The 24,309-nt window shown below is 38.0% G+C and overlaps 10 protein-coding genes across 10 annotated transcripts; 6 read left to right on the top strand and 4 right to left on the bottom strand.

The window, feature by feature from the left end:
• Positions 1-6,805: 6,805 nt before the first annotated feature.
• Positions 6,806-7,786, bottom strand: K444DRAFT_20275 (uncharacterized protein). Its single transcript, XM_024871012.1, has one exon. It carries the CDS (start codon positions 7,538-7,540, stop codon positions 6,989-6,991), a length of 552 nt encoding a protein of 183 aa, XP_024734982.1. The 5' UTR covers positions 7,541-7,786; the 3' UTR covers positions 6,806-6,988.
• A 195-nt stretch (positions 7,787-7,981) lies between these two features.
• K444DRAFT_532747 (kinase-like protein) lies at positions 7,982-9,180 on the bottom strand (the record flags this gene model as incomplete). Its single annotated transcript, XM_024875100.1, has 2 exons — positions 7,982-8,728; positions 8,776-9,180. 2 exons carry the CDS (start codon positions 9,178-9,180, stop codon positions 7,982-7,984), a joined length of 1,152 nt encoding a protein of 383 aa, XP_024734981.1.
• An 883-nt stretch (positions 9,181-10,063) lies between these two features.
• K444DRAFT_20235 (uncharacterized protein) lies at positions 10,064-10,866 on the top strand. The gene has a single exon (XM_024871008.1). The coding sequence runs from the start codon at positions 10,155-10,157 to the stop codon at positions 10,695-10,697; it is 543 nt and encodes a 180-aa protein (XP_024734980.1). The 5' UTR covers positions 10,064-10,154; the 3' UTR covers positions 10,698-10,866.
• Positions 10,867-13,112: 2,246 nt separating this feature from the next.
• K444DRAFT_564348 (Glucooligosaccharide oxidase) lies at positions 13,113-14,852 on the bottom strand. The gene is made up of 2 exons (XM_024877058.1): positions 14,581-14,852; positions 13,113-14,535 (listed from the first exon to the last, which is right to left on the bottom strand). The coding sequence occupies exons 1-2, from the start codon at positions 14,837-14,839 to the stop codon at positions 13,289-13,291; spliced, it is 1,506 nt and encodes a 501-aa protein (XP_024734979.1). The 5' UTR covers positions 14,840-14,852; the 3' UTR covers positions 13,113-13,288.
• A 206-nt stretch (positions 14,853-15,058) lies between these two features.
• Positions 15,059-16,355, top strand: K444DRAFT_614578 (amidohydrolase 2). The gene has a single exon (XM_024880556.1). The coding sequence runs from the start codon at positions 15,223-15,225 to the stop codon at positions 16,192-16,194; it is 972 nt and encodes a 323-aa protein (XP_024734978.1). The 5' UTR covers positions 15,059-15,222; the 3' UTR covers positions 16,195-16,355.
• A 661-nt stretch (positions 16,356-17,016) lies between these two features.
• On the top strand, positions 17,017-18,451 carry K444DRAFT_690684 (alpha/beta-hydrolase; the record flags this gene model as incomplete). Its single annotated transcript, XM_024887777.1, has 5 exons — positions 17,017-17,161; positions 17,277-17,498; positions 17,699-17,910; positions 17,977-18,280; positions 18,354-18,451. The coding sequence occupies 5 exons, from the start codon at positions 17,017-17,019 to the stop codon at positions 18,449-18,451; spliced, it is 981 nt and encodes a 326-aa protein (XP_024734977.1).
• A 284-nt stretch (positions 18,452-18,735) lies between these two features.
• Positions 18,736-19,216, top strand: K444DRAFT_592297 (uncharacterized protein). Its single transcript, XM_024878234.1, has 2 exons — positions 18,736-18,753; positions 18,841-19,216. The coding sequence occupies exon 2, from the start codon at positions 18,906-18,908 to the stop codon at positions 19,179-19,181; it is 276 nt and encodes a 91-aa protein (XP_024734976.1). The 5' UTR covers positions 18,736-18,753; positions 18,841-18,905; the 3' UTR covers positions 19,182-19,216.
• A 325-nt stretch (positions 19,217-19,541) lies between these two features.
• Positions 19,542-20,775, bottom strand: K444DRAFT_664787 (uncharacterized protein). The gene is made up of 4 exons (XM_024887004.1): positions 20,653-20,775; positions 20,528-20,596; positions 20,168-20,459; positions 19,542-20,120 (listed from the first exon to the last, which is right to left on the bottom strand). Exons 1-4 carry the CDS (start codon positions 20,726-20,728, stop codon positions 19,691-19,693), a joined length of 867 nt encoding a protein of 288 aa, XP_024734975.1. The 5' UTR covers positions 20,729-20,775; the 3' UTR covers positions 19,542-19,690.
• Positions 20,776-21,004: 229 nt separating this feature from the next.
• Positions 21,005-21,833, top strand: K444DRAFT_20194 (uncharacterized protein). Its single transcript, XM_024871004.1, has 2 exons — positions 21,005-21,595; positions 21,648-21,833. The coding sequence occupies exons 1-2, from the start codon at positions 21,075-21,077 to the stop codon at positions 21,712-21,714; spliced, it is 588 nt and encodes a 195-aa protein (XP_024734974.1). The 5' UTR covers positions 21,005-21,074; the 3' UTR covers positions 21,715-21,833.
• Positions 21,834-21,960: 127 nt separating this feature from the next.
• On the top strand, positions 21,961-23,484 carry K444DRAFT_20191 (uncharacterized protein). The gene has a single exon (XM_024871003.1). It carries the CDS (start codon positions 22,039-22,041, stop codon positions 23,344-23,346), a length of 1,308 nt encoding a protein of 435 aa, XP_024734973.1. The 5' UTR covers positions 21,961-22,038; the 3' UTR covers positions 23,347-23,484.
• The last annotated feature ends 825 nt before the right edge of the window (positions 23,485-24,309 follow it).

The following is a 24,309-nucleotide window of genomic DNA, read 5'->3' as shown; positions in this document are numbered from 1 at the left end:
AATATTAATATTCTTTAATATTCTTTTTTTAATTTATTTTAAGCCTTTTTTTCTAACTAATATTAGTTTATTTTTACTTAAATATAAAAATATATAAATTATATTTAAAGCTATTTTATATTATAATATTTATATTTAAATAAAATATAGTTTATTTTTTATTTTTATATAAGTTATAAATTAATATTATTTATAATTTTTAATATATATTATAATATTTTTATATTATTTATTTTACTAAAAATAGTTTATAATTTTATAAATTATTATTTTAATATTTTTTTGCTTTTCCGAAAAATTAATAATCTTTTTAAATATATTTCGATTTTATTAAAAAAGTATTTTATTTTATATAAGAAACTTAATAGTATTATTTTTAAATAGCTAATATTATATAATACTTTATTTTATTAGCTAAATAAATATATTATTAATAATATATAAAATAGAAGTTTTTTAAATAGAAATCTATTTCGAATTATTTCTTTATAATAATAATTAAATAAAAATAAAAATTCTAAATAAGTAATATTAAATTAAAAATATAAATAAATATAATTCTTAAAAATAATAATTAGATATTTATAAAGTTTTTAATATTCTTTTTATTTTTATTTTTTTTATTTCTAGAATTATATATAATTAATATAATAAATTATTAGCTATTATATATATATTTTTTAATATATATTTAATATTAAAATTAAATAGCCGGATCTAAATAATTTATCTTATAAATAATAATTTAAATAGATTCGAAATAGTATTATTAAATTATATAATTAGAATATTTATATTAGTTTCTAAAAAGAACTTTATTTTATATAATTAGCTATAATATTTTTTTAAATATATTTAAAATTCCTTTATATTTATATTTTATAATATTATAAAATACTTTAATTTAATTCTAATAATTATTTTTATATTATATAAAATAAAACTTTCTATTATATTTGCTATTTTATATTAAAACTATATTTTATTTAATAAAACTAGTATTTATTATAAAAATAATTAATTTAATATTTAATAAGAAATATAATATAACTAATATAAGAAAAGAAATTAAAAGAGTTTTAATAATATTTATTATAAACTAATATTTATATATTTAGATAAATATTTAATTTTTCCGAAAAAGTATATAAATAGAAGCTATAATTTTAATAAAGCTAATAATTCTAATTTAATAATAAATATAAATACTAATGAAATTATAGGCTTATATAATATTTTAAGAAATTAACTATTTTAGAATTTTAATAATTTTTAGAATTTCTAATAATTCTTTTTTAAAAGAATAAATATAACTAATAATTTAGATACTATTTATATATTATTATAATTTTAGGCCAAATATAATTAATTTAGTATATTCTAGTAATATAAGAATCTAATTTAAGTTCTAAATATATTCTTATATAAACTTTCGAATACTAGATAAGTTTTTAGTATTATTATAAATAGTAATAGAATTCCGAACTTTAATATTATTAAAATAAGTTATATAAATTAATAATATTAAATCTCGGAAAATATAATATATAATTTAAATAAACTAAATAATTAAATTCGTATTTCTTTAGAGAATTCTACTTTAATAAAAAAGCCTATATAAAGTTATAAATTTTATTATATTTTTATATTTTTTAATTAAAGAAAATTAATTATAACTCGAGAAATAATTTATTAAACTTATAATTATATAGCTAGTAAAATATTTTAAGAACTTATTTATATTTCAAAATAAGTTAATATTTTTAATAATAACTTTATTTACTTATAAAATAATTTATATTATATAATATTTAAAAATCTTTTTTTATAGAAAATAAGAATTCTAATAGAGTTTATTATAGTATTTAAAGATTTCTATATCTAGTTATTTCTATATAAGCTTATTAATTACTAGAACTTATATTCTTAATATTAAAAAGCTGGGTTTTTATTAAGCTTTATATAAAATAATATAAATTTCTAATAATAGAAATACTTCTGGTTTTAATAACTCTAAATAATTAAAATCCCAAACTAGAATTTCTTTTTTATTATCTAATATTATAAATAATAAATCTCTCTTTTTATATAATAATTTCGAGCTAATTTTTAAGGCCTTTTTTCTTTTTTCTATTAAATATAAACCTGAAATAATATAAGGAAATTTCGGAATTAATTACTAAAAAAAAGTATTTAATTTCTAATATATTAATATTTTTTTTTTCTAATATTTTCTTTTAATTATCTAGTTCTCTAAAAACTAAACTAGTACTTTTATTTGAGTTTATTAGCTAAAAAAAAAATTTATAATAGATTTATATAGCCTATTAATTAATATTATTAGAAAAAGACTTTATTATTATATAAAAGAATAAATATTAAATTATAAAGAAATATTATAGTTTATATTTATATATAAAGAAATATTATAAAAGGTATTTACTAAAGGCCCCGAATTAAATATATATATAATTCTTTCTCGAATTTTTAAAAAAGAAATAAAAATATTTCCTAAAAGCTCTTTTTTTTTAATTTTAATATTTTTTTTAGAATTCTTTAATTATTTAAAAAAAAGATATTTTCTTAAATTCAGTTTTATAAATCGAATACTTTTATAACTTGACTTATAAAAAATCTATTTTTTCTAGTATTAAAAACAATTATATAAATAGCTTTTAATTAGATATATTTAATAATAAGATTAGTTTATAGAATAAAGAATTATTCGAAAATAAGTTAATAATTAGCTTTTTTAATAAAAAAGATCTAAATATATAATAATATATCTCTAATTTTAATTTAAATATTTTTATAAAGTTTTTTAAAAAAATAATATTTTTTATTATAAAAAATTAAGATTAAATAAGAATTTCCTATAATTATAAAACTATAATTATAATATTAATTTTAGTACTAGTATTAATTATAGCCTTAATTTAAATAGCTTTATTAAAATATATATTAAGTTTAAATATAAATATTATATAATATAGATTCTTTTTATTTTCTTCTAGATTATAAAAAGTAATAATAATACTAGAGCCGGGTTTTAATAAATTATATTAAGGGCTCTAGAAAACTAGCTTTAAAAAAGCTAAAGAATTTAATAAAAGCTTTTAAGTTATAATATTTCTCTTTTTTAATTAAAGATTTTATTTAATAATAATTCTGGCTTAGTTTTATTTCGAAATTTATTTATTAGATATTAGATTTTCGAATAAGAATTAGATATAAAGCAAATAAGAGCTATAAATAAAGCTATAGATTTAATAGTAAAATTCTTTAAAGAAATTAAATATATAAAAATAAATTATAGCTAGTTTAATATAAAACTATTTAGTTAAATTATTTCTTTTTTCTTATTTATAACTATAATAAATATCTATTTCTTATTTCTAAAATATTATATTATAATAATACCGGTTTTTTTCTTTTAATAATTCTTTAATATCTAATATTAATTATAATTATCTTTTAATTCTTTATATAGCTTATTTTTTTTTTCTATTTTAGAAATACTAATTATAACTTATTTGTTTTTATTATTAGTTTAGATAAAGTTTCTTATTTTATTATTAAAATCTATATATAGATTATATTCTTTTATAACTAAAAAAAGAAAAAAGATTTTAGTTTTTGAACTAGAATAAATATTCTAATTTATATATTAAGAATATAGCTTGAATTATTATATTCTATTAATTCCGGAAATAAATTAAAATATTATATTTCTTAAATTTATAGAACTAATATAGATTTAATTTATTTAATTAAAATATATAATTTTTATTATATAATAAACTAGTATTTCCGGGTATTAAATATATTAATAGAAAAAAAAGAAATATAAGAAATAATATCTAATATTAGTTCTAATAAATATTAATAGTTTTTACTAATAAATAAATAAATAAAATTAAAGAAATTAAGCTATATTTAGAAAAGTAAATCCGGTAAATATTATTTATATATCCGAGTTAAATATATTATTATTTAGAGAAAAGCCCTAAATATTATTAAGAAATAGTACTAATATTTATATAATTTAAATAAATTTAGTTATATTTAATATAAGAACTTTAATATTTATAAACTATATATTAATAAATAATTAGTAATACTTTGGCTTTATATAAATAGAAATAAAGTAAATAAAATCTATTTTTATAATTATTTGAGCTTAGAGACTATTAATAAAAATATTATAAGAATAAGAATAGTTTTAATAATAGGTTATTTCTTTATTAGCTTAATCTAACTTATAATACTTTATAGCTATTAAAATAAAAGCCTTGAAATTTATTATATAAGATATATTAAGCTTTATATTATACTTTTAAATAATTTTTTTTATAAAGAAATAAGGGAATTTCTTTAAAGAATTAAAGTATTTAAATATAGCTTTTAAATAATTATTTATTTATTAGATACTAAAAAAAGGAAATATATTATTAATAGAACTTCTATAAATTAATTCTATTAGTATAGCTCTATTTCTTTAAAGCCTTTATAAACTCTCGGGTTTTTATTATTTAATAAATATTCTTTATTTAATATATCTAATATAAAATAATTCTAAAAATAGTTTAATTATTTAAAACCTATTTCGGTATTATATAAATATATTATATAATAGTTATATAATAATATTAGAAAAGATAGGAAATTATAGCCGAACTAATAATATAATAGTCTTAATACTAGCTTTTATATTAGTCTAGAAACTTAGTAATATTAGGTTCTTAAAAGTAAAATATTTTAGAAGTAATAATAAATAGTATTATTTATATAAGATATATAGTTTAAGTTTTATTAATAAAAAGATTTACTAATATTATAAAGAAGGCCGAATTACTATTATTTTAGAAGCAAGTAGTAATATCTATTTTAATATTAGAAATAAAGCTAGAGAAATTAGTTATAATAGAGTTTAAATTATAAATAAAACTCTATATAATAAAGAAAATAAGTAATAATAGTAATAAATATAGTTCTATAATTAAAAGTAAGATAATCTCGATAGCTTAAATAATTAAAATTAATAATATTATAAAAAGAAATAGTAAGTTTTAATTTTATAATAATTATTTAATTTTCTGAAAAGATTATAATATATAAATAATTATCTTAATTCTAAGAACTGGTTCTAAAGCTTTAATAAAAAAGCTTTTTATATAAAATATATAAAATATAGATTATTTAGCTATTTATATAAAGAGTTATTAAATACGAGGTTTTTTATTATAAATTCCCGAAGCTATAACCTTAATATAGGCTAACTTTATATTAATTTCTTTAGAATAGACTAATATAAAGAAATCTCTATATTTTCTAATAATTATATATATATTATAAATAAATATAATAAGGGAATTAGTAATTAAAAAGATATAATTAAGAAAATAGTTTTATAAGCTATTTTATTTATAAGATTAATATAAAGAAACGTGTTTTTATAATTATAAATAAATAGAATTAATAGCTAATTAGCCGGTATTTTAATTTTGGAAAACTTATATAATTAAAGCTAAAATATATAAATATAATTAAAAATAACTATATTTTTAAAATTTAGAAAATACTTATATAATTTAAAGATATTAGCTATTATAATTTGAATCTTTCCTGAATTACTAATATAATAGAAATTTAATTATTATATAAATTTCGGATTATATATAAATATTAGATATATAAATAAAGAAGAAAAAAAATAAGAAACTAAATAAATAAAAATAATAATTTTAAGATTTTTAATACTAGTAATAAAATAATATAAATAGTTAAAAATAAAGAACTCTAAAGATTAATATATTAGAAAGGCTAATTATATATATAAATAAAAGGCTTATATAATTCTTTAAACTAGTACTAGTATATCTGAGAAATAAGATATATAATAGTAGTTATAGGATAAGAGAAAAAAAACTTTATTATAGTAAGAGATTTAGAAAAATTAAAGAGGAGATTCTGTTTTGGCTAAGAGGCTTAATAGGCTATATCTAGCCAGAGGCTCTATTTTGCATTAATTATAGTTAAGAACTAGCTAAGGGTAGTTATTTCCGTTAGTTTATTAATATAATTATATAAAGAAGTATTAAGGGAATTATATATTAAGAGAAGAGTATTAAACTCAGACTTAAAACCAGAAAAACAAGTAAAGTAAAGTATTTCTTATATAAATATACGGATAGTTTTACTAGAGCGAATATTATAAAAAGTAAATTAAAAGGAGATTAGAATATATAAGATAATACTAGAATATTTCTTAAATTATAAAATAAGAGAAGTATAAAGCTTAGAGACCGGAGCAGATAAGAGAAGACGATATTCCAGGGCTATAAGCTCTATTAAGTACTAAACGAGAGCGGTACTATAAAGGCAAAGAGGGAAGGCCGTATGAATATCGTTATATTGAGTCTTTGCCAAATACAAAAACATATCCGTAAATGCGAAAATATCTATATAAATTATATTCTTTCCCGTTATATCCGTATCTTCTGGATTAAAATAACTAATATCTGCGGCGTGCAAGTAAGAGAAAAGAGGGTTCGATATTGGAAATGGACGAGCAGGAGAGGTAGCAGGAGCCGGGGTCTCTCGCAAGTTCATTCGTTAAAGGAGCTGTATAATCTATTATAATTCGGTATTATTAAAGCTATCCTTTTGGTTAAATCGCTAAGGGGTCTGCGTTAAAAGAGAAGCAGAGGGTTATTCTTTGTCTTCGTCTTCGTCTTCATCAGAGGCTTGCCTGGTAAGGGCTCTGCCTTTTGACTGGGGGTTTTTGGGGGTTGGGAGCCATTCTGGAGGATGGTATATATATGGGTCGAGGACTTAATTAAGAGCTCGCAATAAGATATCGATATGGAGGTCGAAATCTTAGGGCATTGCTACCATGTTACGGCCTGGACAAGCTGTAGGGGTGGAAACGTGGTATATATTGGTATAAATATATAAGAATAATGGTGCCCTAATGGCGGTGAAGAAGCTATATATATGCCTGTGCGCAGTACGTAATAGCACTCCCCATCTTCTGCTGATTCGATCCTCTCCATCCTATCAAATAGCAGAACAGAGGTCTGAGAGCGATACCGAATCCGACCAGTACCCTGAAACCTATCGGCCTTTTACCGATAGACGAGACCTGAGGCAGAAAACTCACAATGGAGTGGGAATAGCGAATGTCTTTCCTAAGATCATATTTTACCGCGATCTGGGGATTTAGAAGTAGCTTCTCGAAAACTGCAGGATCCATGCTCAAGCCGTCGACAGCCTGTATCCGAGCACTATTGCCATTTCTCTCAAGATCGGTGAAGGTGCCAGTTTGTGCCATCGTTGCGGTTGACATTTTTGAAAGCAGTTTTGAAACGCCTACTTGGTTGTAAAACAGAAATGGCTTGCATCGGGGAGGACGAGCCTTATGGCTGTGTGATCTGAGGAAGTTTAAAGGCGTCATGTGCGGAGATACCGGCATCCTGGGGGAACTGGGGCAGCCCCCACGTGAATAGCAGTGATCGACGCGAAAGTCGAGATGGCTCATCGACGGTTCAATGGTTGGTGAGATTGTAGCTAGCCAGCGCGAGAGCAAACTCCACGTGGAGCTAGTGCTGGGGCATCAAGTGAATTGCAGTGGAGTCCGACAGATTTTCCCGAGGTATATTTGAGATTGAGGCGCCCCTCACACGATCGGGCGGCGGAGCGAATTGCGGACGCTCTCACGGCACGGGTATACGGGTATACTTATGCCGCAAAGCTCGGAGCGTCCGAGACAGTCGTCCCCTGATACCCCGTCATAAATGAAGCCTGAAGTGCGTGATTCTCCTTTTGAGACCCCAGTTCCGCCCTGGGAACTTGGGAAGGAGAAAATACACAAATCTCATCCGAGCAGTGGCTTGGATGTGTAAATTGGTATTGTCAGCTTCTATTTCCTTGGAGGAGAGAAAGCTCAGTTGATCAGGAGATGGCCTCAAGAGTAAAGTCATCATCGAACACTTTTCCTTCTTCGTTTGCCAAAGTCAACTTCTGGTGCTATTATGGGAGATACGAGTTTGTTTTTCGTTCCAGCCGACGAAGTTGGAGTAGGTACAAAGATGCCATGTCTGTTTGTCCAGTCGAGTGCTTCTTTAGCTGAAATCCGCTCGGCAGGTTCCCAAGCCAGCATCTGCTTAAGAAGGTCAAAAAGATTCTGCACTTCTTGGTCCGATGCGTGCTGCTTGTTCCAGTGGTCTTGGCGCATGATATTTCGATGTGCTGAAGAGGTGATAAAGTTCTGATTCAACTTGAATCGGCATATAAATTCGAAAATTGTCAACCCCATACTCCAAACGTCGGCACTTTGGCTGTAAGTTGCATCAGCAGGGGCGGTCATATGCTTTAAAGCCATAATCTCGGGAGCCAGGTATCGAATTGTTCCTTTCATATGGTCGGATGAGGCTCTGTCCCATGTGGCCTGACCGAAATCGATTATGACAGCTTGCAAGGGCTGAACTGATCCTAGAACATTGTCAAGCTTGATATCTCGGTGCATACACCCACTTGCATGTATAAAGTCGAGACCCTGTAACATCTGGGCTACCAGGGTGAGCCTTGAACGATTGTCCAACTCGGACTTGAGTATGCCTGAAAGTGTTGTGGCGATGAGCGGCTTCGTGACGATATAACACTCGTATACTCCAGCAGGGCCACTGGGCTCAATAGTAAGTAGCTCGACCAGGCGGCTTATGCTTTCCTTTCCGTCGATGAGCGTGAGAACTAAAAGAGGGAATCGAGACTCACTGGCGAATTACAATTTTCAGTCAGCTTTCGTAGGTTTCCGACCTCTTCGTCGACATTTAGTCTGGACCTCCTATTTTTTGCAATGATCTTCTTCACGGCGTATGGATTTCCGGACATGTCTGTAGCAGCACACACTATGCAAGAAGACCCAGTGGCAAATGTTCCCTTGATTCTGTACTTGTCTAGCAAGTACTCCGACGACTGCGGAGTAGGCGTCATGAACAGAGGTGGTCGATTATCGTGATTCACTTCCTCGGCGAGATCATCTAGCTGTCGTCGGTACAAATCTTGGGCAATCGTCACCCAGGAGAACTTGTACTCAAAGATGCCAAAGGTCAAGATGGATGACTCTTTCGGCAACTCTCGGCGTTCGCCCTTGTAGAGAACTTCCCCGTTAAATCTCATAGTACCCTCGGCCTGGATCAACAGTCTATTAGAGTCGAGATTATGGATGAAGCGGGCATGTCTACCACGAACTGACGGTTCGGTAGCATTTGGGGTCAGGAGGATGTCAACAGCGCCGTGAGGATCACGGGAATTTGCTTGCCACCTACCCCTGCCAATGAACCAACCGAACTGAGGTCGCGCTGGACGTAGCTCCATATTCAGCCTCCAGTAACCGCTTTGAATGTGAGTCGGAGGCCCCATCTGGACACCTTCCCCACCGGTGGACTCTTCCTCGTCATCTTCCAGGGTTTCAAGACTCTTTCGAGCATGGATATATCTCTGGTGCCAAGAGTATGTTTCCGAATTGTCCTCATCTTGAAAGGACGATACAAGGTTGTGAAAGGCGAGTCGGGATGAAATTGAGGAGGGGATCAGCCTAGCAAAATCACCAGATGACTCCTCTTCTGACTCTTCGGGTGCTGGGGGAGGTTCGGGTGTATTGGGCTCAGTCGCGATGGACTTGAAGGACTGAGCATTTTGCGAAATAGACATAATGGAGTTGTTTTGATATATACTGTATATATTGTATATACTGCCATGAGACAGAAGTCGAAGATGTTGTCAGAGCAAGGCAAGGCAGAGACGAGGCAGTGTTGATGGCTACGGTGGCCGATTTTGACGCCATGTCTCAAAGCAGAGGGTGTCCTTCTGGCTGCCCCCGTGATACGACTGCCTTCCACTGAAGAACTCCTGCATGGGGGTTTGCACAGCCTGAACACCAAGATCCGTGGCACTCTGGATGTAAGCAGGTGTGGGGATATCAGAACTGCGTTGATGCATCAGTCGCCCACCGTACTCTCCCGAGGGCCGTGCCCAGCCAACCATCCGAAATACATTGCCACGATCTTGTTCTCTTTCACCGGAGCCCATCGCCACACTTCCTTCACCACTTTCACCCTTCACCTTCACGGTACCAGCTGCGAGCGTGCGAGATGGACCCTCCAACACATCATAATCGAAATCGCATACGAACTACTTCTTTCATCGCCGAAGATAATCCTCATTTTGCCTCACTTGCAATGCAGTTCCACGCCGACCGGTTGTTCAGTCGGCTGGACAGGCTCTCTCCTCCGCGATGGAAATCCCAAGACGAACTGTACGAAGAGGCAAACTGGAAGGCAGGCATGAGGATGACTCCCTGTACACCTACCCCCTCTGGCACACCATCTCCCGCTGCCACTCCGTACATGTTCTCCATCGACAAACGATACGACACTCCAGAGTCGTTGTCACCGCCACCCTTCGCCTTCGCACGCCAAACAAAGGATCGTGGGAACTTCCCCATCCACAGTCGCACACAAAGCCGCAAAAGTTCGAAATCATCCATCTCAATCTCGAAACCGAACCGAATCACAAAGCGTGCTGCTTCGAAGCACTCGATGATCACTCGATCGCGATGTAGAGGGAATTGCCTGTGGCACAAGAGTTGTGTGCATTCTGTACAGGCTTCGCGAACACATTGCGATGTCCGATAGCACCACCACGAAAGGGGAATTTCACAACAATACCAGTATACTTAGACCTAGCATGCATCCGCCACCGAGTCGAGTAGAGGTCGTGGATGAGAGGTCACCGCCAAGATGTTCGCAGAAACAACGGCAGCATTGAAAGGAAGAAGGGAGAAAAGAACGCAAGCCCTCATTTGAAGCTCCACAACACGATACTTTTAGGAGTGATGGATCTTGGATTGAGTGCGTCTTCTTCCTCACTTATGCCCAGCCAATTCAATTGAAATCCTGCCTCTACAGCTTTCTCGACCACACATGCCAAGCACGACTTCGACCTTGGTAGACTACGACACCCCTCAATCCATTCATTCTCCTGTGCGCTTGGGACAATGCGAAGGTGCGAATAAATACTCGGAGACGGATCGACCAAGACACATGCATACTGGGCCGTGACAACGTATGGATCCTCACCCCGTTCGCATTGGTCTTCATAATGGTACCGGCTTTGCTCCTTTTCTACTCCGGCACCTGAAATGACGTACGCCTTTGATACCACTCTCTCCAACTCCTATTACTACAGTGGCTAGATTAAGTGCGCCAAGAAAGGCATTGGGCGGGTCGTCGTTTACGCAGGTCCATCTATCTCGCATGCTCTCCAGGAGCACGTTGCATTGATGGTGGAGGAGAGCTGGATCCCAAACGAACCTTGGGGATATATATTTTTATTACAAGAAGTTCATCAGGTCAGTCACTCATCCAAATTATTTCTATCGGGCTTGAAGCTAACGAACCATAGATTGCCAAACTCAGTGTATGGTATTTGTCACTCGCTGCCGCCGAACCAAGGAGGGGGTTAGGAGAACACCTTTGGCCTTGAGGTCTGGCAGAGAAGCTCCGAAGATTGCATAAACCGCATTCCTCGGTATAAAAATATTCATACCCATTTCCGTGCTCCATTCCCGCTACAAAAGCGACACAATCCTGCCAAATAATGGCTGAACTTTTGAAGCGAGCGCCTCCCCTCCCCTCCCCTCCCCGCACTCCTTGCACAGATGAGAAAGACACATACCGCAGTCGCATGGCTTGAATCGTAGTTTACGAATTTTCTGTATTGTACTGAATTGAAAATGAATGATTACTATACTACCCACCTGTATTTCCGCCATGGAGACGAAGCCTCCATTCCTCCAACTCTTACACCACCTTTCTTCCAACACAAACAATCATATCATCTTTCACGGAGCTTTCACGTAGTCTATGCACTTCGTATGCTGCTGCCGCTTTGCCCTCACACCGTCACCAGCACCCTTGCCCAACATTCTGTCCATCCCAAGCAAAGGGTTGCCTCTTCTATTGACTGAAACCCTAAACCCATTTGATAACCATGCATTACTTTGAGAATTAGGTACAGCTCCATTTTAACGTCCACGAGCCCATAGGCCTTCAAGTCCTTGTCCAACCTAGCTGTCAAACGTTAGCCATTGTTATAGCGGTTCAAGTGAAAAGTATCTCATGCCCGATATCATCCCTACCTTCTTGGAATTTAAACATTGCATGCATTGTATGCTTAAGTGTGTGCATTGCCTCTATCCTAACTACTCCATCTTTAGCAACGTTAAAGCTAAGGTCACGCTCGTCCCACTAAAGAATACCGCTTAGCTCTGGCGATATAGTTAATGGGTAGTTCTGTGTGTTTCTTCCGGATTACTCTTTGAGCATTTGCAACACTGTCTTAAGTACCGGACCTGGGCCGGTTTTGCTCACAACTGGAGAGAAGAACCTGATATGAACTATGTTATATTTCTGGGTGAATTCCTCTGAGACAAGCTTAAATACGTTCACGTGGCGGAAGTTCACATTTGATGGCAACCACTCCGTTCGATGGGTGAAATTCGTGGTAACATCAAAGGTATCAAATGTGGCTGTAGGAAAATTCGAGCTTAGGTCAACTACCCAATTTCTAGACTGTCGGCCGGCTCGTGTGGATAGAGATCATCTCATGTCCAGAACCGGTCCCCCTCGAGCGATCCGGAGGTGGTCCCTATTTGTCGGGACCAAAGGGCTTAATTGGGTAGCCTGTTCTGTTCACGCCCGTTCGACACCCGAACGGGAAGTATTGAAGATTAAGATTTGCGCTGGCAGAGTAGCCTCCGCTTGAGAAGATATAATTGTTGGCAGGAACATGCCCAACTACGCAATAATCTTGAGATCATTAGTACATCACCAGCGTGTGGGAATAAAACTGAGTATATCCCATACAGCAAGCCAAGTCATAAACAATCACAACGTCGGCCGCCGAACACTTCCTAATTTCCTGACTTTCTCACATTCTGTCCAGAGAAATGAAAAGCGAAATGCAGAGAGCTCGGAAGTTTAACGATGGGCTCCCTGAATGCATTGTAGATATGAGTCCACGAGTTTTCAAGAAGAGCGGTAGACATGATAAGTTTTCATTTCGTCCTGAAGTCATTAAGCGTGGTCTACATTGCCACCAATCTAGTCCATATCCGTTCAACTTGTCATCAATCATATTATTTCCTCATCTCTCAAACCATCGTTAAATCGTTATATCGTTCCGTGTGGCAAGACCCAATCTATGAAGTACAGCAAATTCTTCGTTAAAAACACAACTTCGCAAGCACTTTTCTCACTCTCACCCGGGCTATCGCCATCTTAGGCGCAGACGTGGGAGCTGGCGTTCCAGCCAGCGGCACACTTTGCGGGTTGTGAAAGACATCTCTGGGGTCGACCAGACTTTTGATTTGCTGCAGTCTTGGGAGGTTCGTCCTCCAGTATGACAGAGGTCCATTTACTAGTGTTGGATCCACATATCCCGGGTACGCACCGAAGTCCTGTCCACCGGGCATCCCGTTGCGGATTGTGGTGTTGACGCCGGTAAGAAAGTTCTTAGTCTTGGACTTGACTTTACCAATGCCAACGGCATACGACTGCAAGTAAAACAAGGCATCCCGATGAGCATAAGATGTTGCATCTTGCGCAACGTCATTCACGGCTCCACCGGCCAGGTCGAAGATGATGAACCAGACCAAGGTTCCTTTGTCTACTCGATCGAGGTAAGCGAACAGTCTGTCGACGGCCTTGTCTGGTATCAGGTCGGCGCCGTTGAAGGTCAATGATTTGGAAACCAGAGGTGCAGCAAGCCCACCGGCAAGCCGAAGTGCTACTGTTTCTCCCCAGTGTGCAGCAAGTCCAAGCCAGTCTTTGAATACAAGGGTGTGGTGGTCTTTGTATCCTGGAAATTTCTTGTTCATTTCCAGCTTGTTGAATTCGGCCTGGCTCCCAAAGAACGTCCCCGAAATGATCATTCCAAGTTCCGAAATTATGACCTCACTTGCAAACTTCCGCGTCAGATCTGGGTCCGAGACGAATTTCTGCCAAGTTTTGAAAGTCGCGGCTAGGGTCGTATATGAGCCGACGGTGAATGAATATGAGTAATTGACACACTCTCCCGGTTCAGGCTCAGTTCGGACGACAAACTCGGTGACGATGCCAAAGCTTGCACCGGCACCTTTGACCGCCCAGAAGATATCAGGGTTTTCCGTCTCTGATGCTCGGACGATTCTTGAGTCGGCGAGAACGACCTCGACCTCCTCGACATGATCCAGAGCGGTACCCCAAAGTCGAGAGCTTGGTCCTAGACCACCAATGGTGGCGTGTCCTCCAATTCCTACTTGGGGGCATGTCCCATGAGCCATTGCTCGGTTTCCGGCGTCATGCATCCGCTTCGTGAGATCTCCGAGGAGGGTCCCACCTCCAACTTTGGCTCTCCAAGTGGTCCGATCCATTTGAAAATGCTGGAAGTGCCTCAGGTCGATAACCACAGCCCCATCAACCCCGCCAATGCCTGGATGATTAGTATATATCTTGGAGATCTGGGGAAGGTGCTTACAGTAGTTCGCGTAGCTATGGCCCCCAGACCGCGGCTGCACCTTCAAACCAGCGTCTACAGCAACCTTCACAATTGCTGCAACTTGAGCCGCAGTTTTTGGATAAGTGACTGCAGCTGGCTTCACTGGAATGGTGAGGTTGTATGGCCGGACATCTTCGAGCTGGTAGGCGAATTTGCTGGGGAAGGCGAATAATTTCTCGTCCCAGCCCAGGGCTGCCTTGATGCCGTTAACCAGGGGGGAGCTCTGTGAAGATCCCATCCTGACATTCCCACCGGGCCCAAACTAACGGACGACGAAGACGACATGGCGGGCGTCAGACTATAAGTGGGAACAGCGTGAACCGTGCCTGCGGAAAATACAAATCTGGTATTGCTTTGATCTCTGTGAAACTTGCGGTGAGCTTGCCACGTGTTTAGCGCTTAGAATTATGCAATGCCAACAAAAACGCCCGAAGCTTCCCAAGCCTCAGTTTCAAGAGCGGCGAATTGGCGGGGAACACCACGGCCGCAAGCGATATTACAGTGGGCAGCACTGAGTAGCCAGACTGAGTAGCCAGCCACTCCCTCGGATCTCATCCAACACGGCGACACGCTGCAGGACCAAGCCCTAACACACGGCAGAGAAGAGCACCATCTGGCGCCATGGTTCCACCACTGATCTCCCTCGAGGAGCATTTCCTCTTCTCCACAGACAGCAGCTTCGAGGCCAAGTTCTCAGAGCAGCTGAAGCATCTTCCCGGCCTGGCCAGCAGGCTCCGGCTCGGCGACCTGCGGCTCCAAGACATGGACGCTGGGCGGATCTCAATCCAAGTCATCTCACACGTACCCGGAACGTTGTCCACGTCGCAATGTCGAGCCGCGAACGATCAATTGGCCACGGCTGTCACCCAGAACAAGTCTCGATTCGCGGGCTTTGCTGTCCTTCCCATGAAGGAGCCTGGTGCTGCCGCGAATGAGTTGATTCGATGCGTTCGCGAGTTAGGGTTCGTCGGAGCCTTGATTGACAACCATGTCGATGGGAGATATTACGATGGCAAGGAATATCATCCTGTTTTTCAGGCCGCACAGGATCTCGATGTTCCCATCTATTTGCATCCAACCTGGCCCTCGGAAGATATGGCACCTCAATATTCGGGGAACTTCAGTGATGGCGCGGCTGCCAGTCTCGGCGCGTCCGGGTTTGGCTGGCATTCGGAGACGGCGCTGCATGTCCTGCGCCTATTTGCAGCAGGTGTCTTTGATAAATTTCCGAGGGTCAAAATCGTCGTGGGACATTTTGGAGAAATGCTTCCGTTCATGCTCCAGCGAGTGTGCGATTTATCCGTGAGATGGGGAAAGTTTGAGCGGCAGTTCAAGCAAATCTGGGATGAGAATATTTGGATCACGACGAGTGGAGTGTGGTCAATTGATCCGATGGCTTGCATTTTGAGGAATACAAATATCGAGCGAATACTCTACAGTGTGGACTATCCGTTTGCAACGAACGAGAAGGGGTTGAGCTGGATGGAAGAGTTAGAGAGGAGTGGGTTGGTAGGGAAGGATGACCTTGAGCGGATTGCATTCAAGAATGCAGAGTCGTTGTTAAAGCTTAAGGTGACGGAGACGGCGTTTTGAGTGGGAATGAGGGTCAGAGGAGGAATGATCGGTATATGAGGTGTTTTAGTTATGAAATTTCAATTTTTCTTTTTGGCCTTTCGTAATTTCCGGGGCGTCTCTTGTAGTCGCATTCTGAAAATGTTGTCTGCACTCTCTCATAGCTAAGTCTCGAAGGCCCCTTAATATCGTTTCTCTGAATCTCTGATCTGTTTTCTTGAAACCCATTTTCATTTATGCCCTGAAGCGTTGGCAAGTTATTCCTCGGCTGGCGGGATTGCCTGGATCTGCTCTCGGATGAAGATATCTTCCCTAAACGTCTTTTCGACTCGATTTAGCCAAAGGCATTGAAGCCTGCTGGCCCGGCATCTGCTTCATTTGTCTGCCTGGGTCCCAAGGGCGTCTCGCAGCGTTTTTGTTCCTGCTCCTAGCTACCGAGGCAGTATTCAACCGATCTCTATTTTAGTGCAATGGTGGGGGGTAGCGTTTGCGAGTGCACCGTGCTGAGTTTCGTCCAATCTTCCAATTCGGTCCACTAACTCTATTTGTACATTTGCACCAGCATTTCAAACCTCGCAAGAACTTTGACTGGTTGTGGTCTCCCCACCTGGGGAGCCCCAGCCACAAGTTAAGTACGAAGCATGGTAGCTCGGGACGATCGCAAGCATCAACCTTTTCATACGTCGCCGGTCAACCTCACTTTCATGTCTCTATTTTCTATTGATACATAGTTTTTGTTTGTACTGATCTCTGTTCCTGTCCTCGTATTGTAGGAGAGGGTCGGAAACAATCGCGCTGGCCACTTTTCGCCTTCCATTTCCGAAAAAGTAAGATTGTAACACGATGGCTGCCGCCTCCTGGATCAAGATCCACCCAGGCAAAGGGTTTTGGACACTTACAGCTATTTTGTTCAATGCCTTACGCCTCCCACTTTGGCTGGTCTATTTCCTGCCGTCTTTCACCCGTCAAAGCTCGAAATGGAGTCTCCGTATATATTTGTCTATCTGCAAGGGATCGCGACTTTAGGTTTATCAAGTATCCTTCGACGGGAAGTGCTTACTCTGCTACAGGACAAGCTCTCGGGGTTCGCATCCTGTAAGCAGTTCTCAAGAATATGTCAGACGTCGAGATGAAGACCCCAGGAAGCCTGAAGCCTGGTAAAGAAGGGGATCGCTTTGTAAAGATGCAGCCTGCGAAAAACAGTCATTACATTGGCATTGCTTCCAAGGACAAAGAGATCAACCCTGTAACCATTGGCGGGACTTGGTATCCCAAACGGCTATCGCCAGGCACGGTAACAGATGTTATTCTCCACTTTCATGGTGGTGAGTTTCTTCGCTGCAGAAGAGCTAGATGGCTATATGTCAGACAAGTCATCAAGCAATTAGCTAACTGCATTTCCCAGGGGCTTATGTAATTGGAGATGGACGTCAAGACGACTGTGGTTTCGCGGCAAAGACTCTTCTGCAGCAGACCTCAGCGGCGTATGTTTTCTGCCTATAGTACCGCCTTGCTTCAAATCCAGGCGGTCGATTTCCAGCCCAGTTACAGGATGCCATTACTTCGCTTTTACACTTGACCGATGAGATGCAAGTTCCCGCCAGGAAGATCACTATCTCAGGAGACAGTGCAGGAGGCAATCTTTGTCTTGCGTTGCTGCGATACATTGCAGACAATCCAAATGCAGCGGTACCTTCCCCGGGTTGCGCATTTCTATGGTCGCCTTGGGTTGATCCAGTCTGTCCCTCCGTCTTCTTTCCTTCAAAATTTACAAATAACCAATCTTGCTAATCAGGCCTCTAGGCGGGATCTCTCGATGCAGGGCATCTGGACAAGTCGCCCAACGCGCCAACCGACTACCTCGTTGGTGAATTTGGCACTTGGGGTGCTCGCGCTCTCTCCCCATCTCCATCAACAGGCATCAAGCTCAACGATCCCAACATCTGCTTCATCGGTACCGCATTTGCAACACCAACTCCCTTGTTCTTCCACACGGGGGAATGTGAAGCCCTGTGTCATGACGATGCAAAAGTTTACGAGGAATTTACTGCTGTCAAAGGAAACAGGACTGAGTTGCAGATTGCGGCGCAGGCAGTTCATGATATTAGTATGTGAACTTTACTTTCCTCTTTCTTGCAAGTTCCTTGATTACAGAATTATTGCTAACCGTTTTCATAAAGTTTTGGTCGGGAAGATCGTCGGGTTTGAAAAAGAAGCTGCTGTTGCGGCCCAGCAGGCGGGGGATTTCCTGAAGCAATGTAGGGAATTGCAAGCATAAATTGCAAACAAAATCTAGTAATTGTCACCATAAGATGAGACTTGCAGTAGTGGTAAAGAGCTTGCATTGATCTAAAGGCTGTCTGACGAGAAGCACCGGCTACCGGCTAAGCCACGTGCAGTAATGCCACGTAATTTCCAAATGCCGAATTTGATCCAGAGATCCCTCAGTTGTCAACAACACACTTCCGGCTGCTGGACTTGTTATCGATCCAGTTAGGGAATTGCTTGCTTCCAGAGCTGGCGTTGAAGCTAAAGCCGGTGCCTTTGCAGTTGGCATCACTGTTCGGTAAAAGACAATCAGTAAGTGTTTCCTCACTATCTAAAACTTCTCCATATAGATCTTTAAGGTGCATAGACAGAATAAACTTACACCCAAGTGGTGCTTAGGGTTACCGCTTATTGGAGAAGAGACGCGATATCAACTACCCCTTCGCGGGAGAGAGTGGGAAGATATGGATGATACGAAAAGGGAGATATTTGCTTTGGGTTGCGGCATTTACGAGATTATGGCGTGGAAGGCCCCGTTCCCAGACTTGACGGAAGAAGAGGTTCTGGAAAGATATAATAACGAACAGTTCCCCAAGACGGACCAGTTACTATTGGGCGACGTTATTCACACATACTGGGACGAGAAATACGAGACAGCAGCGGATGTAGAGAGGGTTTTAAGAGAGAGACTTGTGGATCTTCATGTTATATCTCATGGCAAATGCGACAAGCCAACATAGTAAGGAGAGGTAGCAAGAGCAGTATTAACGTTATCAATCCTTCCACTTAACCGTCCAAACATTTGATCCGCGAGAAACCCCGGCAGCTTGCTCTTGCATCCTACGTTTGATTATCTAGCCTTCAAATATGCGTCAGACGAGCTACAAGAAACGGGATAAGGCAGACCTACCACACTCAGGACACGGGCCTAGGATATGGCTGGACCCAAATATCATGTGCCCCAAGCGCGTTGGAACTCAAGGTTTATTGCGCTCCAGATTCAAGCTGAGCTGATGGGAAAGCCGTTTCCCGAGTGCAAGTGGGAAGGAAGTAGAGCAAGGCAGAGGAAGGGAACAAAGCTGTAAATCGGTACCCTATGTAAGAATTCATTTAAATATAGAATCAGGAGGACCCATTTAAAAATTTACCCAAGTTGCGTGCCGAGCTAAGGAACATATAATGCTAACAAAGCTAGGCCAATCGCCCTCTTCCCTGTCATCTTGGCTTTCATAAATGGTAAGCGCCTCAATCAATCATCGATCAGGCTTCCTGAGCCAGACTCTGAGCCAGACTCTGAGCTTTTGTCCACGAGTCTAGATAATGGCAGAACAGCAAAACTCCTCACTATTATTCCTAATACCACGATTACGATCCAAGCAACAGCACACCATCCTAATATCATAACAACTTTCCCGGTCCTGAACAGCACATTTTTATAGGGAGCATTCTGGAGCACACTCACTACTGATCCTGTTGCTACTTGCTGCCACACCATAGCAGCTAGAGTGAGGAGTAGGGAAGACGCTGCTGCGAGGGCGAAGATTAAAAGAAGGGAGTTTCGCCCAAGCGCTAAGATGGAGGAGTTATCATCTTCATCATCGGCGGTCTTTGAATTGCTAAGGCAAGCTAGAAGACCAAGAAAGGCTGCCACAATGGCGTTGAGAAATATAACAGCCATCCTGTATTCCGATGAGTACCGAGATATCAGAAGAGCAAGTTTGCTTACATCGGCCCACAGGAGATATCTCTCTTCATAAATTTCGCACCAAGCCCGAAGAGATCCTCAGGGTCATCAATACTGCTCAGCTGTCGGGCCAGAGCGGAAACACTACTACTACATAGCCATTCATCCGATACTTCTCTAATACAGAGATTGAAGTAGCTAGCGCGGACTTCCACCAAAGTAGTTTCGCTGGCATTAGCAACCACGGGATTAGGAGAAGAAGTCTTGGTGTATATTAATGATAGAAGGTATATATCTTTGAGTGAGGGAGATGAACAACCCGCTAGGATTACCGCTGTTTTGTTTCAGTAAGATATCGCTACGAGTGTCTCGAACAGCTGAATCGCAAAGATATTCACTTACACAGCTGTATAATGGCTGCTAGAAGGAGCGTAATCATGATGTAGCAGCGGTTACGAGGCGTTTGTAAATCTAGATTTTAGTGATCAGTCTCACATTTCAGCTTCCGATGAAAATCTCATACTGACCCCATAGTCTCGTGCCTATCCATTTGACCGGCGCAGAAAATGTGATGTTCAAGCGATATCTTCTTACTTGTGCCATCTCGTTTACTTCATAGATGATTGAGAATGGAGTTTCAAGGATTGCAACAAATTCTTGATAGATGCGACTTTCCAGAAGTGGGGACTCGGAGCTGAACTTCAGCTGCAGCCACACATCGGCCGTACTAGTATACGACCCGCCAATATTTTCCCTATCCGTCACATCCTAGCAGAGCTCCCCCAATTGGAATCGGCTTCGGAAATATTAGTACCAATTGGTAATATTGAGGCTGATCAGTGATGCGCTGTCACCTGCAGCTCCAGCCGTCATTCAATCGTGACATAAAGCATTCGTGATCACGCCAACATTAGTTAAACAGCTTGCCTCCAACAATTATGCAAACCCCATGGAAGCTTTAGGAGCAGCGTCTGCTGTTTTGGGTATTGCGGGCTTTGGGCTACAGGTTTACCAAACTCTGGATGACTTTATCTCAAAAGCCACGGGAGCGCATCAGTGCATCATCACTCTCAAAACGGACATCAACCTAACGAATGTCACTCTCACGAGAATACAAAAGCTGCTTCTCAAGGATGAAGAAGCCAAACATTCAGATAAAGGACGGAGGCTCTTCGACGATGCAGTGCTGTCAGCAACACAGGATGCAGCTAATGAATGTTTTGTTGTCTTCCAGGATATTATTTCCTTTATTGAGACGGGAGGAAAGCTGAAGGTCAGCAGGGCAACAAAGAAGCAGAGCATTCAGGTCCCGCAACTTGATCGAGAGGCTGTTGTGTCTAAAATGCAAAGCATCCGATGGGCTTTAGTGGATAAAGAAATTACCGTCTATACGTCTCGCCTGCTGAGCTTCAAGGTTTCTCTGAACCTTATATTTTCGGTCACCACGTTTGAAATGAAGTATTCGGAACTGTGAGTACATCAGACTTCCTTCTTGAAAATGATGGCTCGTTGAATCAATCAGAATGGATCACAACCTTACGAACGAGAGCACAATACTGATTGACATCCGTAATCATCAGGTCCGATAATAATACGGTCTATACCGAACAAGTGATAGACGAGAACGACATTCACGAACTCCAAGTGCAACTGAAACAAGCCAATCGCAAGTGGGATCAGATCTATGAAGAACTTCTTCGAGGAAAGCAGCCTTCGAAAAATCCCTTACCTAAGGAGCCCATAAATGCTGGTAAGTAACTATTCCTCTAGAACAATCCTTGTACCCAAATCCTTCACAAGATAGAAAATATGGTGACTGATTTTATCGCATTCAAGGTTCACTCGATAACAAATCCGATTCAAAAGCTAAAGGTATCGAGCCAGAACTGCAGCCTTCAGCCACGAAAGATAACATGATATCCGCTTTCGTCTCTAAAGAGGTTGAACAGGCTACTACAACGCTTCCACAGAATAACGAATCGAAGTCCTCAGATACAGACGACAGCACTTCAACGCCTACAAACCAGCCAGAAGAACAAGAACCATGTTTGACTATTTTACACAACACTTCATCTCTCGCCTCTGACTCAAAAAAAGCTGTCCCATTCTTTGACACTTACATACATGACCCTGATTCCGGTACAACGAGTGGCATTCCGCTATCACAGGCTACGGCAAGCGAGAAGAATTCGAAACAAAAGAAGCGTGACTTTTGGAAAGTATTCACCTCATTGATGCCCGAAGAACATACAGCTGTGAAGCTTGCCCTTCGGAAGCGCCGACCTGGATATTCTCGTACTCTTTCTTCCCTGCAAGTGCTCGACCACTCTGGAGGTTCGAGTTCGATGAAGTGGCTTCGGATTGCCTTGAAGGTACTCAGTTTAGGCATATTGGATCATAAGGAGACGGGAGACGATTCTCAAGAGGTCGAGAGAGCTTTATTGATCATTGTGCTAAACACACCTTTGGATGGCAGCCAACCGCTTCCTACGGAGCCACAGGATCTCGATTTTTATGATGATTCAGATAGTTCCGCAGAGCTTTCGCCGCCCTTGGGAAGGCGAGTGAGAGAGGGGAGGAAAAGCACCCATGGGAATGGACGAACTCGGAGGTGGAGAGCCGGGCCTGTGGAGAGGAGAGAGAGGAGTCAGATTAGGATTGCGAGGGAGCGGGCTGTGGAGATGGTGATTGCCGATAAAAGGGGAGAGACAAGACCCCCGCCGCCCCCGCCGCCCCCGCCGCCGAGGGAGACCTGGGGCAGCGATGAGGTGGTTGTTATTGAGGAGCATAGTCCACCAAGACGATTGAAAAGTAAGAGGGTGAGAGAAGAAAGACACGAGAGCGGATACAGAACTGTGGATCCAGCTGCGTATGGAGGTGTTGTAGGAGGAAGGATGAGCAGTAAGAGGGAGGATCGACCTCTGCGCTCTACAAAACTTGGAGAGGCATCTAATGCTGTGCCTGGTGAAAGCTCCCGTGTGGAAGGGGCTGGTCGTGATGATGCAGGAGCGGAAGGAGAGAACAAAGATAATCTGGAACAGAGAAAGTTGGACGCTGTTGATAGCCAGTCGGAAAAGCAGGAGGATACAAGCATGCATCTTGAGCTCGAGGATTCAGAAGAAGAAAGTGGTATGGACCAAGAACCTGCTAGTAAAGTTATTGAGGGGCTTTTTGGAGGGTGGAAACCTGGCCAAGGCACCAGAATAAATACTTCTGCTTAGGTATACTATATTATTACTAAGTCCGTTAAAGCAAGTACAGGTTATTTGAATCAGAAATCTTTAATAAATAGATATAGACTTCTCAAAATTGAGATAAGTAGGCCTTATAGAGATTTTAACTATGAATTTATAATCTAGAGAAAGTTAAATTTCCTCTCTAATCTTCTATTTAATATTTTAATAGGCTTATTTAAATCAAATTCTTTATAGAACTCTAATAAAGACCAAGATTATATCCTATAAATACTATATTTATCAGGTAATATTATTATTATTATAATACTAAAATATTAATATAATAGCTTAGTATATTATATATTACTTCTTTATTAAGTCTTTTAAAAAAAACCCCTAATAGTAATAATCTTAATTTTTAATAACTTAAATTTTAAGGAATTTATTTTATTTATATTTAAAATAATATATAATATTATAAGAGAAATAAATCTAGTAATATAAGCTTTATTTAAATATATAAAATTATTCTAATTAAAGTATTTACTAGAATTAATAAGAATTCTATTAAAAAAATAATCTATATAATTCTTAATAAATATTAAAAAAAAATTTTTATTAGTATATAACTTATATACTAATTCTCATATAAGCTATAAATATAACTACTAGTATAATTTAGAAATCCGAATAATATATAAGTTTGTTTTTTTATATTAGGCTTTTATTAAAAAAATTAGTAAAGGAAATTAATAGAAAAATAATAAAGGCTTTAAATTCTATTTCTTTAAAATTTAGTTAAAATATTATAAAGTTATATAGTATTAAAATAGAAATAAATTTTAGTAAAATTATAATAAAAATATATTAAAAAGTCGATTTCTAAAATTTAAATAATATATTATAATAAAGAATTAGATAACGGGTTATATATCTAATTAAATATTCTCGATTTATTAAACTAGCTAAATAAAGCTAGAATTATATATTTATAATATAATATAAATT

The sequence above is a fragment of the Hyaloscypha bicolor genome (genome assembly GCF_002865645.1).
Source record: "Hyaloscypha bicolor E unplaced genomic scaffold K444scaffold_100, whole genome shotgun sequence".
Taxonomy (NCBI): Eukaryota; Fungi; Ascomycota; class Leotiomycetes; order Helotiales; family Hyaloscyphaceae; genus Hyaloscypha; species Hyaloscypha bicolor.
The sequence above is the reverse complement of the archived record's forward strand: the minus strand, read 5'-3'. Positions and strand labels throughout refer to the sequence as shown.

What these genes read in the sequence shown, in the direction of transcription:
- K444DRAFT_20275 (XM_024871012.1), bottom strand. Translation starts at nt 7,540, where the DNA reads ATGAGCCATCTCGACTTTCGCGTCGATCACTGCTATTCACGTGGGGGC.
- K444DRAFT_20235 (XM_024871008.1), top strand. Translation starts at nt 10,155, where the DNA reads ATGGACCCTCCAACACATCATAATCGAAATCGCATACGAACTACTTCT.
- K444DRAFT_564348 (XM_024877058.1), bottom strand. Translation starts at nt 14,839, where the DNA reads ATGGGATCTTCACAGAGCTCCCCCCTGGTTAACGGCATCAAGGCAGCC. An exon ending in CCATAGCTACGCGAACTACT is followed by an intron (nt 14,536 to 14,580) that starts GTAAGCACCTTC and finishes CTAATCATCCAG; the next exon opens with GCATTGGCGGGGTTGATGGG.
- K444DRAFT_614578 (XM_024880556.1), top strand. Translation starts at nt 15,223, where the DNA reads ATGGTTCCACCACTGATCTCCCTCGAGGAGCATTTCCTCTTCTCCACA.
- K444DRAFT_592297 (XM_024878234.1), top strand. Translation starts at nt 18,906, where the DNA reads ATGGATGATACGAAAAGGGAGATATTTGCTTTGGGTTGCGGCATTTAC.
- K444DRAFT_664787 (XM_024887004.1), bottom strand. Translation starts at nt 20,728, where the DNA reads ATGGCACAAGTAAGAAGATATCGCTTGAACATCACATTTTCTGCGCCG. An exon ending in AGCAGCCATTATACAGCTGT is followed by an intron (nt 20,460 to 20,527) that starts GTAAGTGAATAT and finishes GAAACAAAACAG; the next exon opens with CGGTAATCCTAGCGGGTTGT. An exon ending in GATATCTCCTGTGGGCCGAT is followed by an intron (nt 20,121 to 20,167) that starts GTAAGCAAACTT and finishes ATCGGAATACAG; the next exon opens with GATGGCTGTTATATTTCTCA.
- K444DRAFT_20194 (XM_024871004.1), top strand. Translation starts at nt 21,075, where the DNA reads ATGGAAGCTTTAGGAGCAGCGTCTGCTGTTTTGGGTATTGCGGGCTTT. An exon ending in GAAATGAAGTATTCGGAACT is followed by an intron (nt 21,596 to 21,647) that starts GTGAGTACATCA and finishes TGAATCAATCAG; the next exon opens with AATGGATCACAACCTTACGA.
- K444DRAFT_20191 (XM_024871003.1), top strand. Translation starts at nt 22,039, where the DNA reads ATGATATCCGCTTTCGTCTCTAAAGAGGTTGAACAGGCTACTACAACG.